Raw genomic sequence first — 17,228 nt, 5'->3', positions numbered from 1 at the left:
AAGTAAATCAAATTTCAGTTCTTCCAACCTTGGCAGAGTTTCCCGTACATGAAACTAAATTAAAATTGAGAACAAATCAAATGAGGGGAAAAGGAAGAAAAACTCTTCGAGGAAAGAACTGTAGGAGTACTAGAAGAGTAGTATTTACTTTCTCAAATGCATCTTGAATCAAAAGCACATCATGATTCATTTAAATAATGATCTCTTCTTAAAGTGTTAGTCTGCTAGCAAGCACTTCCAATATTTTATTTTTTTCTAAGTATCTCAGCAAGGTTTTTTTGTCCATCAGTACTGTTACAGGGCACCATTATGAACATGAACCAACTTGGCCTTGGCACCTTTAATTGGAACAAAGCAGAGAGGTTAGTGTACTGACAGTAATTGAATTTTACCATGATCACAACTGCCATCTAGACAGAAAAGCAGAGTAATGTTTTATTTATATCAGCAATGATAATATTTATGGAGTGCTTACTAGGGACTAAGTGTTCTTCATAAATTATTCCAATCAATATTTATATCAGCCATCTGAAGTAAGTATAATTATCCCCACTTTTTTGAATGAAGGAACTGAGGCTCCAGTAGATGAAAGTGACCTGGCTACTAACAAAATTCCAGCCCAAGTTCTTCTGACTCCAAAGCTCATATTTTAACCACTCACACTGTACTCAAGGGTAGACCTTGGCTAATACTTTGCTTTTTAAGCAAATCAACATAGTTATGGACTGATTTGGAGATGGGACAAATAAGTAGCCACTTCACGGTCATCACTCTCTTCTTCATCTATGGAGGGAAAAATGAAAGTGCCTTTTCTAATTCACTTTAATGCATTATCAGTCATTTTATTGAGTGTTTTAGTTGCAGCTTCCCGTAATTGTGCTATAGTGATAATTCCACTTTTTTTTTTTTTGGGTTATAACATCTTTATTGGAGTATGATTGCTTTACAATGGTGTGTTAGTTTCTGCTTTATAGCAAAGTGAGTCAGTTATACATATACATATGTTCCCATATCTCTTCCCCTTGCGTGTCCCTCCCACCCTCGACAATTCCACTTTTCCATAATGAAATCTTGGACAGATTTCTTAACTTTCCATTCAGTTTTGGTTTAAGACATTCTCAGTTGCTATTTAAAACTCAGTCTAGTTCACTTTATCAGACCAATCTCAAACTCAGTGTCAAGCTTAACTTCTTTCCCTACTTCTCCCACCCCCACTCATACCCCACCAGGGCCAGCCTTGGTTGTGGATATAGTGGCTTGAATTGGGGATGGGGGTGGGGAGACATGATCTGCTGCTTATACAGTTCCTCCATACTTACTCTAGTAGATCCCCCTTCCCTCCTCCCTTTGGACCCTTATCTTTCTGAGGCCACCTTCTCGTCCTCCGTCAGTGAGGAGGAGAAGACTGCTTGTGAGGCTGCAGCATGTCAGTTATGGAGAGTGCCTCTGGCTTGTTCTAGTTCAGTCTGGTTCTGTTTGATCCTGGAGCCCATAGCTGATTTGTAGTGCCTCCTGTTTCATGGAACAACATCCTTCTCCCTGCCTCCTCTGTTGCTCAAGAACCATCCTTCCCTCAAAGGGCAGTGAGCTGCCTCCTTTGTCTCTGTCAAAACCAATCAGTATGTCCTGCAGTCCATTTCCTGGGTTCTGTGTCCCTTTGCTTGGTCCAGTAGCTGCATGGATACTACACAGTTCCTGCCCTTTGTCACCTGAAATTCTCTAACACATGGAGCCATAGGAAGTGCTTGGATTCCTTTCTCTGTTCTTCTGAGGCACTGAAGACTGGAAAGACACCCTCTTTTTCCAGGCATCTGACATTATGGTTCTTTCAAACTCCAGTGCACTGAGCTACTCCAGCAGGCCTCACACTGGTAGAAATCCCTGGACCTGATTCTGCGTTCAGTACACATTTCGTGCCTCTCTTTCCCTTCATGGGACAGAGGGGATGGTGATTACTTAAAATGACAACATGCTAGAAATGGAAGTTTCCAAACATCTTCGTCCAGAATGTTGGCGTCACGCTCCTCTCTGGTGGCTGCCCCAGGGTAGGCCTGTGGGTTCTGCAGCTTAGGAATTACTCATCCTGGGGGGGGGGGCAGTCTCCCCTTCTTTCAGCGCCCCTCCTCTATGAGTGACTCTTTGTTTGTGACTGCCCCTCCCCCCATACCTGGTTTCACAGAGGAAAGCGATTGCTCCACAAACATTCAACTCAAAATCCAGCCACACTCCTCCCCTTCCTACATAAACTGGGCTGCAGATGAAGGTGATCACGTTGTAATGAGAACACACCGGTGTCTGTCTCCGTAAGCCCTGTGGATACATAGCTGGTCATAACTGCTGGGGGCTCACTGGTGTCCCGCTAACTGAGACTGTGGGATAACTAGCATCTTTTCCCCTACCTTATTCCCAATTAAAAGATAATAGAAAAAAATCCAGTTTGCCATCTTGTTACATGTGGATACATTCTTCATTGTGTACCTCAGTCTTTGAGAGTTTAGAAGATTTCCCAGTAAATTGCTCTCTAAGCCATAGCCTGGTTGTGTCAGTCAGGAAATGCTTACTAGATATTTGCTTACTATAGTACAATTTTAGGAGCCTGTCATTCTTTAAGGAGATAACCTTTTAGGGAGGTAGTGAGCCATGAGGCGAAATTTGACTGTGTTTTAGTCTATTCTGTGATAATAGGCAATCTAATAAGAGTGACACTAAACAGAAAGGTGCCACGGAGACATCTCTTTACATTATTCTTCTTTACCCAGAAGACCTTGAAGCGCATTTCTGACTCAAACAGATTTTAGCCATATTCACTAATGCTATTTTCAGAGGATATACAGATAGAGTCTTTAGGCACAGTTAAAGGTGCACCTGTACTTGTTCTTTATTATGCTCAACTCCAACCTAAGTTGCTGATGACCCAAGAATACATGCTAAAGATTATAGCCCTATGCTCCCAATGGCTTTCTCCTTTGATATTCTATAGTATCCATAAAAAGCTATATATCTTGAAGTTTATGAGACTTCAAGGGTGGTTTCTACCATACCTTTCAAATATTATCTTCATTAATCAAACCCACTGTTTTAAACTGCGTTGTTTCACTATAGGCCATACATATGTTTTCCTCTACTCTGTGCTTATTCAGACTCTTGCTTTCCATTAAGATACAGGTCATATGTTACCACTGTCTCTACATGGTTAATAGAATCTACTTCTTTCACCAGGTTAATGAAGTTCAGATGGAAGAGAAAGTACAGAATATTTTTTGGAAAAAATCTTTGATCCACAGGAGTCACTGTAATTCTTTGTAAAGAAAGATGAACATGTGTACCTGCATGGCATTTTTGTCCTGTTGTTGATATTTTTAAACAATGATCAATAAAAAATAATGGGGTACAAAACAACTAATCAGAGTTTCTAAAGGCTAGTGGGAAAGAGATAAAATAAACTGGTCAAAAGACAGCAAAGGAAACTAAAAGGAATAGAGAAGAAACATCAAATGAAAGATATTACATTACATATTACAAGAGAACTATTAATTTTTATTTAAATTGGAGTAAAGTTTCACACAGACTGAAAAAAATAGGGGCATTAGATAAAGTTGATTTTGGTAGAAAAATTAAAATAGGGGAAAGGAGATTATTGGACTTACATGCTATTAAAAATACAGCTAAAATATTTGGAAATTTGAAAATTTATAAATTTGTTACTACAAAGTAAATAAGCAGTCAGAAAACATCCTGCCAAGTAATAGGTTTTGTTTTGTTTTTTTTTAATTCACAGAAAATCAGAAATCAGGGAACAAAAAAGATGTTGCTGTTGAAAGCTAAAGAAACAAGACAGCAACTCAAATTGTCTGGGGAGGCTTGGACAAGAGTTCAAAGAAGTCTACAAATGTATCAGACACTTGTTTTTGGGAATCCAGGGCTATTTTTGTCTGATGATTCCAATTTTGATTCCAAGAATAATAATATAGTACATTTGTAGAAAATAAATCTGTAACTTAAGAACACAAAGAGATTATTGTCAAGTGATGGACAGCAGTGAGCCAGAATCTCCACAGTTTCAACTGGAAACATATAAAGTGCATTAACCTTTGAACAAAAGAAGGAGGAGGAAGAGGAGAAGAGGGATGAGGAGGGCAAGCTTTTTTTTGGGCAGGCAACTTTCTTAACTCCTAGGGAGTATTTTTTTTAATATCTTTTAATCTTAATCTTATTTGTTTATTGTTGGGTGTTAGAAAAAAGCATATTATTTCTATATATCATATAGAAAATCTAGAAATATAGCAATATGCAGTTTTCTCTCACACATAAAGGAAAAATTCTTTCTAAAATTTCTGCCTCCTGCCTTATTAAATAATATATTATAATTTGCATGTTTTAAAATATGCAGTAGAATTTAATTGGATTATAAACCTCTGCTGTTTGGGGAAAATCAGATAGTTTTCACTTTTATTATTTAAAAAGCTACTATTATGAGCATCTTTTACTAAGATTTTTGTACTCTTCTTTGACTATTTCTCAAGGTTGAATTACTCAAAGATAAGAACATTCAGATTTCTTTAAAACTCTTACTTTAGTTAACCTACAATTTGCAAAAATCTTAATTTGGGGTCTGATTTAGAAAAGTTTTATTCTTTGTGGAGACCTTTCAGAGTAATTTGCACAACCAAAAATAACAGATATGTAAGTAACCCAGAGCCCTGACTGCACTCACCCTGCCTCTTCTCTGTGTCTCTACCCTCTGAGATAGATGCATTGATTAGGCTCTTTTGGAGGGTCTGTCAGTGAGCATTTCTTCCCAGAGAAGAAGGTGTTGGTGGGTTGACTTTTCCCTGGACACACAATATGTAGCACTATCTGTCTCAATATTTTTGCTTTGTGGGTAATAGTATCCCTTGGATTCCAGGTTTAATGTAGGTTTTGATTCTCTCCCTTTAAAAAAAAAAATGCACTCTTGATCATTAAAATGAAAGTGTTGAGAGATGTAATCAAATTCATTAACTACCTGTGAGTTCCTCTGAAATTACATGTTCAGAAATAGGACGTTCAGTGATGTAAGTTAAAAAAATTATATCTGTAAAAGGCATGTCCGAAAATATAGTTATCTAACGAGATTATGGGTAATGGGCAATTTAAAAATGTCCATATTTATTTGTCACTGGAGCCGTGACTTAGAAACTTAGAAAAACTGTATATGGTTCCCCAGAATGTGTTTTGGAGCTTAGTTTGTCCTAAAATTTAAATTCAGAGATGACTTTGTATACAGTGCACTTTCCATTTAACTCCTATCCTTTGACATATAAAATGTTGGCAAGAAGGCAGGACATTCCAGGATGAGACCAGGCAACCTCAGAAGCCACAGGGTCCTTGTTACAAAATTCTCTCCTTAGAGCTGCCAAAATGCTAACAATTCTATCTTCGTAAGATTGATAACTCTTGATTGGTTGATTGGTAGTGGATTCAGGGGTAATTGGAATGACTGATATGAGATTTGAGGCAATTACTCAGACATTTCAAATCAAAAGAAAGAAAAGTTTTGCTATTAAGAGATCTAAGACACAGTGGAACATGTGGGGCACAATTATCAAACCTGTTTGACTACGTCCCATTAAATTCATTATATAACTGTTCATGTCTGCATTTCAGAAGGCTCCTGTAGTGTCTTGTCTGTTGCCTCTTACTGGGCCCTCTATAAGCCAGTTTGATTTCATGTCTTGTTCTCTGCTTCTCCCAACTACTTAGCTCTGACCCATGCATCAAGCACACTTACCCATTCCTCCAGACTCCCCTATTATCTACTATTCTTTGGAAAGCCGTATGTTTTCCAGTTTCAAGTCCTTGTGGGTGTTTTCTTTTTCCTATTCTATGTGAATTTCAAGATCCTTGCAAAAACTCTCTATACTTTCCTGTAAGTGGAGGAAATCATCAGTAAGATGGAGAGTGACCTATCTGGGTGAAATGTGACTTAGGAAAACTGAGTCTCCTTTGAATGTTCTGTCCTATATTTCTAACTGTGTAAGCAATTGTCTAATTTCCCAGAATAGTTAAAATTAAGATGTGAATTTACAAGGATGCTTATATATGAAGTTATAAAAAGCAAGGTCTCTGCTAAAATTAAAAGAACATTGCAACCCAACCAGCTTATTACATCAGAAGAGTTTTCATTTGGCTGGATGTAATGTCATGTAGCTGTGAGAGCATATTTTCATAGAACACTTTGCATTTCTTATGTCCACCATGGGGGAACTCTTTCAAGAAAGCTGGCTCATAAGGTTACTTCAGTGCTTTTGAAATTCAAGATGCAGAGTGAGCTTTGCCAAATAGAGCGCTATCTAGTTCATTGATCAAACACTGTATTTGGAGAGTGGAACTGAAAGTCTGCTAATTGTTTGCCTACATTCATGGCAACCAGATACAGCATCAACAGAACCTTTTTTTGATATGATTTGTTGCTTTCATTTTTTCTATTTGAATAATTAATTCTCTACATATTTACCGATCACATTTATTCCACCAAAAACTGTTGATAGAAGTCTTCATAAGACATGTCCTAAAATTTCAATTGATGGTGAACTTCAGGGCAAAATCCTTTGGTGATGTTCTGATCGCCTATGAAAAGTACATGAGGCCTATAGAAAGTACATATATTGATTTATTGATTTTATGCCTGATTAGCCGTCCTTTTTTGCAAGTTTGTTTTATAAATTCCCAGTTTCATTTACTTTTGCTTTTTTTTCTCCAGTTGCTAAATAGGCATACAATTGTCATATTTAGGAAGTAAATAGTAAAACTAAATGTCTCAAACTGGCAACCTGTTGACTGAATCCAGCATGTAGACATGCTGGATTTGACTTGTAACACATTTAAAAATAAGAATTCACTGAAAAATCTGAATCTCCCAGATTTGTCATGGAAAATCCAGAAAAGATCTGCCACTACTTAGCCCACCCCCCACGTATGCTGAATGGTAGCTGCCTGCTTCGGATGAAGCCAGGATTCTTCTGGTGACCCTCACCAACCCTCAGCTGGGCCTCCCCTGTCATTAACTGCCTGTCTGTCCCCTGCAGGCTTTGAATAAGCTGGTCCTGATTTTGAATACTTGAAGAGGCTTGGATGGAAATCCCCACAATTAAATCACGGTCTTTTAAATGGCCCAGACTTTTCAGATAAGATGGTGCTGATCTGGATATTCATTTCTGTCAGTAATAATAGTTAATACGTACAATTCTCTGATCAAAAGTTTAAAAAAATAACTATTAGTGATTTGTATTACAAATATTCATAAGCATGTGGTATTAAGAGCCATTCTTATATATCTGTTATATAGAATTAGAAATTAATTTTATAGGATGAGGTGCCCAGAGAAGTTTTATAACTTTTCTAGATCTTTAAAGAAAAAAGTATAAGCCTAGGATGAGAAATATAATGATCAATTGTGTCAAGTTAAGCCTATGGGCCTATAGAAAAAAAATCCCTGTTCCCTGTTAAACTGAATCTTAAATGTATTTCATGTGGAATGCTTTACAAAATATATCTGTTTGCTTTGGATAATAAGTTGCTAGAGAGTCTAATGAGCATAAATAATTTCAGATAGTCCCATTTCATTCAGCAAACTTTCATCTGGCATGCCTAGATGCTCTCCAAGTTGGTAATACCTTATTCAGTACATTGTGCTTATTGATATATTTTTGTCAGCTTAGAAGTCCTAGAGGATACCCATCAGAACCAGGAAATTTGTGTCCGAGCAAACATATCAGGATCCAATGTATACTTTTTTAAAAAATGTGCACAAAATTTATCACTTTTTAACCAAAAATGTGTTTTAATTTTATGAATTAAATTTTTTTTAAAGAAATTACTTTCTTTAACACACGATTACTTGTGGTTACTGTTATTTCTTATTCCTATGGTGGTTCCATCCTTATAACAACAGTGCTGCCTGACATGGACAGTTCCTCAGGTTCATGGACTCGTGTCGGGTTCAGGACACATATTTGGCTTTGGAGAAGATGGTGTCAGGTAGACCAGGACCCCAAACCACCTTTAGCTCCTCTCAGAAAAGATTAGCACTTTTCAGATGAGCTAATAACTTTAACAAAACCAGGAAGCAGCTAAACAAGCATACTGTCCTGGGGAAGGAGGTATTTCAGCACCCATTCTGTCTACAATGGACTCTTTTATCATGTGCTAGTGCTTGGGATTAGCAAACTGGTAGATTTAAGCCATAAATATATAATATGAAATTTGTATTCAAATGTTACTAAATGTTTATTTAATGAAAGCCTTCGGTGTTCTTATTGACCCCTTTTATTTTTTCCAGTCCTAGTTGTGAAGACAAAACAATATGTGGTTTTATTGCATAATCTTTAGATAATCCTCATAAAAATCTTGCAAAGCTAAACTGAATTTTCTCCCCAACTTTCAAGTTAAATCTTATGATCTTAAAATCTCAAAATTATTGCTTGATCCCCTGAGTATTCTTTCTGTGTTTCATCAGAAACATCTTTCTGATGTTTGGAAAGTGTACTTTGTTTCCCAAATCAAGATTTCATAGAGGAAAAATATTTCTTAAGAAAAATAAAAAATTAAAAAATAGAGGGAAATTCTTCCAACTTTGAAAATCACCTAAAGTAACTCTTTTTGTTTTTTTTGGTTTTAGTTTGTTTTGTTTCTCAGATTTCAAGTCAAGAATTGTTATTTTTCCCCATAAGAACCTCATTAGTGTGTCTGACCACAGTTCTTAGGAAGACACATTTGGTACTGCTTGGGAGCTAACACTTGTGTATCAGAGCTTCCTGCCAAGTCTGGTTGTTCTTGGCAAAAAAAAAAAAAAAAAGAAAGAAAGAAAATATCACTTTGATGTGAACTCAGATTGAAGCTTATGTCCAAAGTCTGTGGCCTACATTTTAAAGAGAAATTGTAAAAGAACTAAAGCATCTCACCAATAGATCCTGAATCTTGGCCTCCTCTTCTTTTTAAACTGCAGACTGATAGAAGAGTTGCCTTATTCTATTTCTCCCATTTTTGTAGAGTTCTGATTTTCTGAACTTTGTAACAGCCACTGTACAGGATACTGAATTTCACATTGTTCCTGTATTGATGTTAAAAGGAAATTATCTGTTTGGCTTTAAATAGTGTACCTGTGTAATTTTCATCCTGTCATGTCTGACTCATATTCAAGTAGTTATCCTTTTAGTTTGGTTAACTAGTTCTATAATTTAGTTTTGAGTCTGAGGGTGAAACAGTAATATTTTGGTACTACTGAAAATAAGAAGCACTGTTTTTCAAGTTTGCTGTCATGTGTTAGTGCTCGGCACATAGTAAGTGTTCAGTATTTAAATGAATTATGAAAAGTGAATGAATAAAAATTGCCATTTTTGTAGGTCAGGATTTCATTTGATTCAACCTAATACTTGCTCCATAGGGGTATTGTAGGAAGTAAATAATGTATCAGGTGGAAATTGTATACACAATAGAAATACAATTAACAGTGGCTTGAATAGTTAGGGATTTATTTCTCACATATGATAAGAATCCTGGAACTTGGCAGCCCAGGGTTGGGGCATCTACTAACGTGTGGTTTTCATATTTATGGTTTCAAGGTTGCTGTTCTTCCGGCAAGTCTAAGGAGAAGGAGAAGGAGGTAGCATATTCTTTTTCAGAAATCATTTCAGTAGGTTTCCACTATGTCTCATTACTGAATCTCATGGCAACTCCTGGCTGCAATAGAGGCTAGAAAATTAGGGAATTTTTGATTGGACACATTTCCCCTCCAAACAAAATCAGTGGCCTATTAGTAAAGGAGAACAGAATATTTATTGGGTACGGCTAGCGATGTCCGCCAGCAATGAGATAATCCATGTAAAATGCTCAAAATGTCAGACACAGAATAACCACTAAGTAAACTGTAGCTGTTTTGCTTATTTATCAACTAATATTATTTCCCTCTTGCAACTCTCTCAGTAACCCAACCAAAAATGGAAGCCTACCTACCAAGATGTGTTTAAGTTTTAATATCTTTGCCTTCTGTCCATGAAATTGTATAAAAGCAATTACATTTTTTAATTTAGCAAATGTTGAAAATATCTTTGTTTCCTCTTTTTAGTATCCAAATTATTCAAGTTCTTCAATCTTGTCACTATTTCCTTTTTAAAAAAAATTATCGGACCCTTGTTAAACATGTATTATGACCCAAACATTACACTAGATACTAACTTAACTTACTTTGAATATTGAATAAGACGTGCCCCAGTGTCATAAGAATATGGTGATCCTATAATGTATCATCTAAAGTAGGACCCATTGAGAGTGAAAGAGGGAATTAAAATAATTATCCAGTGTTAACTGCTCTAAACTGGCAAATCCAATACTCCCAATCAAATCCGGAAGTAAGGTCACCCTGCTTAAAGTTCAGTGTCTTTTGGGGAGAGACAGACATACAAATAAGTAATAATGATACAATGAGTTAAAATTAATAATACTGGCATCTACTGGGTGCTAAGGAAACACAAAGGAGGAAGTAACTCATCCTCCCGGGGGTAATCAGCTTTCTTAAGCTGGACTTCATGTACAGGGTCAATTTCTGCACTACCCTGTATGCACATCTTCATTTGACTTGCTGGTGCAGCCCTCACATGACTTGCACTATTTTACAGCTGTGGATGCAGGTTTAGAAACTCCACAGGCAGTGTTGGTCATGGGACCTGCACATTGGCCAAACTAGAGCTCTGGGGGCTCAGGCCAGTCCAGTTGTTACCCAGAACAGCCCAGTGTGGAATAGTGACAAACAGTATGTGGATGTTAATGCTCCATGGAGCAAACTCAGACCAGTCGGAAACAGTGAATGAAAAGGCATGGACAGATAGATTCTTTGTCCTCCTTTCCCACGGACAGACTGTCTTGAGTTTGTAAGGTCTCTTTGAGAACCTCTATCATTTTGGAGCAATCGGCTGCACCTATTATCAGGGGTGCCCAGATAATGGACCCACCCACCCCTCATATGCTTTCCCTTCTTTCTTGCCTCATTCCCCCCTCTCCTGTTCTCACTTTCCTCTGGGGTTTTACCAAGACTAAAATATCTCTCTCTATCTTATTCTTTGTATTCTGTCCCTGAGAAAAGGGACAGTAAACCTTGAACTCTGTCCCTTCCATTTCACTTTCAACAATCTACCTGGAACCTGTTTCTCAGAGAGGGTCCTTTACAAGTAGTAAAAGTGTTTTTGGTAAATAAGCACATTTTTTTTTTGCATGACTGAGATGAGGAATTAGCTGTGGGCTCTCCGCTGTGGAGGCACCATGACTGGATAAAGAAGTCTCATAAAGATACAAATGTGGATGCAGTGGCTGCCCACCCAAGTGAGTCTGCTGTTTTCCTACGGTTTTAGATTTTGCAGAAAGGAGAGCTGCCAATACTGGGAGGATACTCCTGGGTCAGTGCGTGCCATTCTGAAGAATGTCAGCTCTGAAAGAAGCAAATTCGGGAAGCACCCTCTGGCTATTGAATTGTGGATAACTGGGCCAGTTTAGTGCTCCCTGCCCTGGCACCACGCTCTTCTTATTCACAACAGACAGCAGTATTGGCTAAAATGTGTTTCAGGGATTGATAATGTAGGACATCAAGAGTATGAAAAGCACATGTCCAATATCTATGTTAATTTAGTGTCCATTCCTAAAAACTGCTTTACTCCATTGGCAAAAACATCATTGCTAGTGATAAATAGCAAAACTTGGATGTAGACAGATGATACTAAGGTTATGTAATATTTCATTGCTCTATAAACATGAAATGCATGCTATTTATATATCTTCAAATGAATTAAAAAGAACAGGATATGACCTTGAATTGCAAAGAATGATTCCTTCTTATATATGTTGTTCCAAGCACCTGTTGAGCTTCTGAATCTTAAACCTGTTTCCTTTTATATGAATTGTGAAAATAGTTACCCTAATGCATTTTAAAATTTTAATTTGGAACAATATAATTAGTGTAATATGATTATACAAATAGAGTATTTTGTAGACTTAACACAGGCAAAATTTCTTATCAGATATTTGGGAAGCAGGGAGTTGGCTTGATTTTTAAATGGAGCTAAACTCATTTTAGTAGCTTCCAAACTCATGAAAAACTGTCTGAAAAAGAGGAAGAAAGAAAAAAAAGAAAAGAAAAGGAATCTTAATGGAAAGAATCAGAAAATTGCTTTGAAACCATAGCTGAGTGAAGAGACAAATATAGAAATGTAGGAAGAGGAAACTGGGTATTTGCTTTTAATTAAGCCTGGATCCTCTCCTTGGCTACCTGGTGTACATTTTAGGTAAGTCACTTAGCTGAGCTCTTTTATTGGTCTTGGGATCTATTTCATTGCTCACTACAAATTCCAAGGTGGTTTTAGTATGATTTATGTATCTGTTACTTCAGGGGTTAACAGCCTCCTAAATTTAATTACTGTTGCCTCACACTTAAAGAAAAAAGAGTTCTTTCAGGTAAAATTGCATTTCATTTAAGTGAAGTAACTCAGTTTTTCATTCTTTCAAATGAAGTCTTTGCTTCTACAAGTTTCCTACACTGAAAACCAAAAAAAAAAGGTGATCAAAAAATTATCTTCTCTGTCATTTCTTCTAAATATCCTTTGCCAGAAATATATCTACTTTGAGGTATCACTTAGAGTTTGCCTTAGGCTTGGGGTGCTCTATTTCTTTAATAGTGTTCTACAAGCCAGAAAGAACTAATTTAATTTCTTTAATGTGTAATTTTCATAATGGAAAGTTTTTTGCCTGCAGAAGATTTGGGAAGCTTACCTCAGGAAGATTTGTATGGCTTTCCTAAACAGAAGTTAGAACATGTGGATCATCAGTGAGTGGGGGACAATAATGTATCTGAGGTTCTCTCCAGGATTATTTTCCTTCTCAGGGGCATAGAGACATCACTGATGCTGAGGTAATACCTGGCACATAAGGAATTCTTGGTAAAGAAATACTAGGCCAAATGCCTAGTACACGATAGATACTCAAGAAATATTTATTGAACATGTATCCAATGAATGAATATATAATGAGCAAACATTTATTAAATGAATTCCTACGGTTTATCTCTTGCCAGTGTCTCCTTCCACATCTCCAGTCTCTTAATCAGGAAAAAAAAACCCCAAAACCTAGATGTCACCATAGAGGACATTCTTGCTGAAGTCAGGAGTATCTCATGGGTGTGTTTCTGTTTAGTTGCTCCTTCTCTTTGCACCTGTGATACCTTGTTCTTGTGTTTATCAAAGCTTTTTAGCTTCTCTGTCTTTACTAGAATATACAGAGAAAAAGAGCTTGGGATATGGGGTACAGTACATATAACTTGGATGGTGTAGTGACCCATCTTCAAGGTTATGGTCATAGAGTTTGAATCTTTTTTTTCTGTCTTGAAAAGTATACACAGTTTTGCACTTAGCTGAAGACATCAAGAGCGTGTTTCATAGTTTATGTAGCTTGTTTCATCTATTTTTCAGGGTGGTATCACCCTTACAATGTTACAATTTGTTTTTCTTCTATCTGGGGACACCAAGTTGAGATTTGGTGAATAGGCAGGTTGGGGAGGGGGAGTGGGATTGAATTCACTGTGAATCCCCATTTCTAGAACTTTTTGAGGATGTTCTTATTCTTTGAATATCTAAAGACCTGTAAAAAATTAAGTACCCATTAAATATTTATCGAATTCATTACTATTTTTAAAAAACAGGTTGAAAGAATTGAAAAAAGGATTTTTAAAATTGAGGACAAAGTTGTTCCACTTTAGCCGGATTTTTCTAGGGATTTTTCTTTGTGCATGAAACCCGCTTGTTAATTGCTCAGCTCTTGCCTTAGTTTTATCTCTGAAGACAGAGCCAAAGTCCTCAGGAATATTATATTGATTATTAACATTTTCTTAAGTATTTCCTGTAAGTATGAAGTACATAATGATAGTTGATATACACTGACATAATAGTGGTTAATAAATAGAAAAATGATTCTGTTTTCATTATTTCCCATGCTACTGAACTAATAACCTAGTTTTTGGAGACCAGCTACATCTCTCACTGCGAAAATTTTAGTAATCTGCTTATCAAGGTCAGGTTAAAAGGCATTGCCAGATTTTTATGCAGACTAAAACACACTGATATACTGATGTACTTTTCTACTGTGAGTGGAAAATGAATGTAAAACAGAGAAATTAAGTAACTAACATGATACAGTGGGGAATACATGAAAAACACCAGATTGGAAAAAATAGTTGAGCTGATGTTTTCAGTTCTCTTGACAACCAAGTAGGCAAATTGATTAATGGTGCAGATTGCAGGCAATTCAGTGGCCACATGAATGGATGTAAGCAGATCATAATCACCTGACAAACTGTGGTCCAAATGTTCTGCTTATGAAATGGGAATAACTGACATTAGTGCTCACACCCTAGCTGAACCAAAGCACTCATTAACCTCAGATTAGACACGTAGAGAAAGCAGTTTTAAAAATCCCTAAGACACAGTCTGTTTAAAATACAGTACGAATCTACTAAATTATCAGAAAATAAATTAAGAATATAAATTGACTTGTAAATAAGAAGCCCTAAACGAGAAAATACAGAAATATTCTCATCAGATTGTTGCCTTCTTTCCCAGAAATAGGCAAATGACTGCAGTTCTAATTTTGGATCACTAGTTTTACATTCCATGATTGTTGTTTGTTGGTTCCACTTTTATATTTCCAGCCATTTATCAGAAGCTAAGGAGACCTATTAATCATTTTCTCTAACTGCTCAACTACATAGTGTATCAATTGTAGTCTTGAAATAAGATACATGAGGTAAATGATTTGACATGAATTGTGGCCTGATGAACCAAGAAAAAAGATCAGACACATGGTAGATGTAATAATGCCTACCTTGTGTTTAAAATGCATGTTTGCTGGACTCTTCTGATTTGCCATTTCCTTCATATTGGCTTTCTGAAAGTAGCACAGATTATAGAAACAGGAAGTCTAATCCAAATTAAATTGCATATTGCTTGTAAAACAAGAATAAGGGTTCCAGGTAACAGTAACACTATTCTTTTTAGTGTCTTTGAGTTTTTCTTGAAGGAAGTACCAAATCTTGCCTGTACGGAGTACATTACAGTTATTATTGATCTCATGTATGAAGCAGACTTCTGTGCAAGGTTTTGCAGCACCATAGGAAGAATGATACATTTGACTGAATGACCAAGGGCTTTTAGTAAAAGCCTCTGTTTTGTCTGAGTAAGTCCAGAAAAGAATATGTTACTATAAGAACCTTTTAGAAGAAGGGTTATTTATCCACTAAGTGTTTATAGTAATTGAATGGGCAATAAAACATGATTGGGAGGCCTTTAAAAATATGAATATAAAACATAATGATATACCTAATTTACAGTGTCTAACAGATGAGACTACATCTTTAATCTGGATTTGTGCAGAGTGCTAAACAGTTGCACAGTGAAAGTGTAGCTCTCTAGAGTACCCACTTGGGCCACCAAGGGCCAAACCAAAGTTCTCATTGCATTATTCCCTTGATATTTTAGTGCATGATCGATAAATACATTTACCACCACTTCCTGCTTCTGTACCCATGCATTGTCAATGATATTGCTAGGAGATTATGACCTTATTTTTCAGTGAGCCAAACAACCTCAGCATTCTTCCCAAAACACTCCTGCAATTTATTCAGAGTCAGCATAGGCTTGAAGGGTTGATCCCTGGTTATTTATTGTGATCTAGAGCAACTACTTCTTTATACCTCAGTTTTCTCATCTGTTAAAAGGCTAAGAGAGTTTGCAATAAAATATCACAAGCAAAATACATTATTCAGTAATTTTTTAGGAAAACTGCACCCACTCTATACTCCCTAGGTATAAGGGTTTTAATATAACAATTAGAGGCTTACACTGGAAGAATTGGGGAAGGAAAGATCAGAAGAGCCCCCTCTGATGATCTCAGCCTGAAGTTATGAAGCAGGTGGTCCTTAAGAGCTCCCTGGAAAGGTTGCTGTGACTCTCCTGTCTGTCCATATGTCTGCTGCAAGTGTCTCAGGAGAATAATGCTCATCCTCCCCTCCTACCCCCCATTTGCATGTAAAAACCACTCACTGAAAATTTAAATTTGAATCATGAAGGGAAAGGGACGTTAGGAAATGTAGTTTCCAATTTATCCTCTGTGAGGTGAACTTGTAAGAAGGTGGTAAAGATGTTGAATTAAGCACAGCTAATAGTTAAGAACAAACCTCCCACAAAACAGGTACTTTGGAGGCATTTCTTTGGGAAGATAATTCGGGTAGAAAAAACATTGAAAGAAGCAAGAATAACTACAATCCTGCAGCCTGAGGAACAAAAATCACATTCACAGAAAGACAGATAAAATGAAAAGGCAGAGGACTGTGTACCAGATGAAGGAACAAGATAAAACCCCAGAAAAACAATTAAATGAAGTGGGGATAGGCAACCTTCTAGAAAATGAATTCAGAATAATGATAGTGAAGATGATCCAGGACCTCGGAAAAAGAGTGGAGGCAAAGATCGAGAAGATGCAAGAAATGTTTAACAAAGACCTAGAAGAATTAAAGAACAAACAAAAAGAGATGAACAATACAATAACTGAAATGAAAAATACACTAGAAAGAATCAATAGCAGAATAACTGAGGCAGAAGAATGGATAAGTGACCTGGAAGACAGAATGGTGGAATTCACTGCCGTAGAACAGAATGAAGAAAAAAGAATGAAAAGAAATGAAGACAGCTTAAGAGACCTCTGGGACAACATTAAATGCACCAACATTCTCATTATAGGGGACCCAGAAGGAGAAGAGAAAGACCGGAGAAAATATTTGAAGAGATTGCAGTCAAAAAATTCCCTAACATGGGAAAGAAGATAGCCAGCCAAGTCCAGAAAACGCAGAGGGTCCCAGGCAGGATAAACACAAGGAGAAACATGCCGAGACACATAGAAATCAAATTGAGAAGAATTAAAGTCAAAGAAAAATTATTAAAAGCAGCAAGGGAAAAATGACAAATAACATACACAGGAATTCCCATAAGGTTAGCAGCTAATTTCTCAGCAGAAACTCTACAAGGCAGAAGGGAGTGGCACAATATATTTAAAGTGATGAAAGGGGAGAACCTACAACCAAGATTACTCTACCCGGCAAGGATCTCATTCAGATTCAACAGAGAAATCAAAAGCTTTACAGACAAGCAAAAGCTAAG

General features: G+C 36.8%; 1 protein-coding gene across 2 annotated transcripts in view; it reads left to right on the top strand.

The window, feature by feature from the left end:
• Positions 1-17,228, top strand: part of LOC309623664 (uncharacterized protein) — a 769,197-nt gene that overhangs the window by 460,620 nt on the left and 291,349 nt on the right. Inside the window, exon 1 of one of the 2 annotated variants that reach the window (XM_082380757.1) lies at positions 1,056-11,355. The exons of the other annotated variant lie outside the window; for it this stretch is intronic. Within the exon in view, the coding sequence (XP_082236883.1) occupies positions 11,329-11,355 (27 nt within the window). The 5' untranslated portion in view covers positions 1,056-11,328. Of the gene's footprint in view, positions 1-1,055; positions 11,356-17,228 lie in introns of those variants that run through there. 2 annotated transcript variants of the gene reach the window in all.

Source organism: Balaenoptera borealis (assembly GCF_965194805.1).
Source record: "Balaenoptera borealis genome assembly, chromosome: 2".
NCBI lineage: Eukaryota > Metazoa > Chordata > Mammalia > Artiodactyla > Balaenopteridae > Balaenoptera > Balaenoptera borealis.
This window is presented reverse-complemented; position numbering and strand designations above follow the sequence as displayed.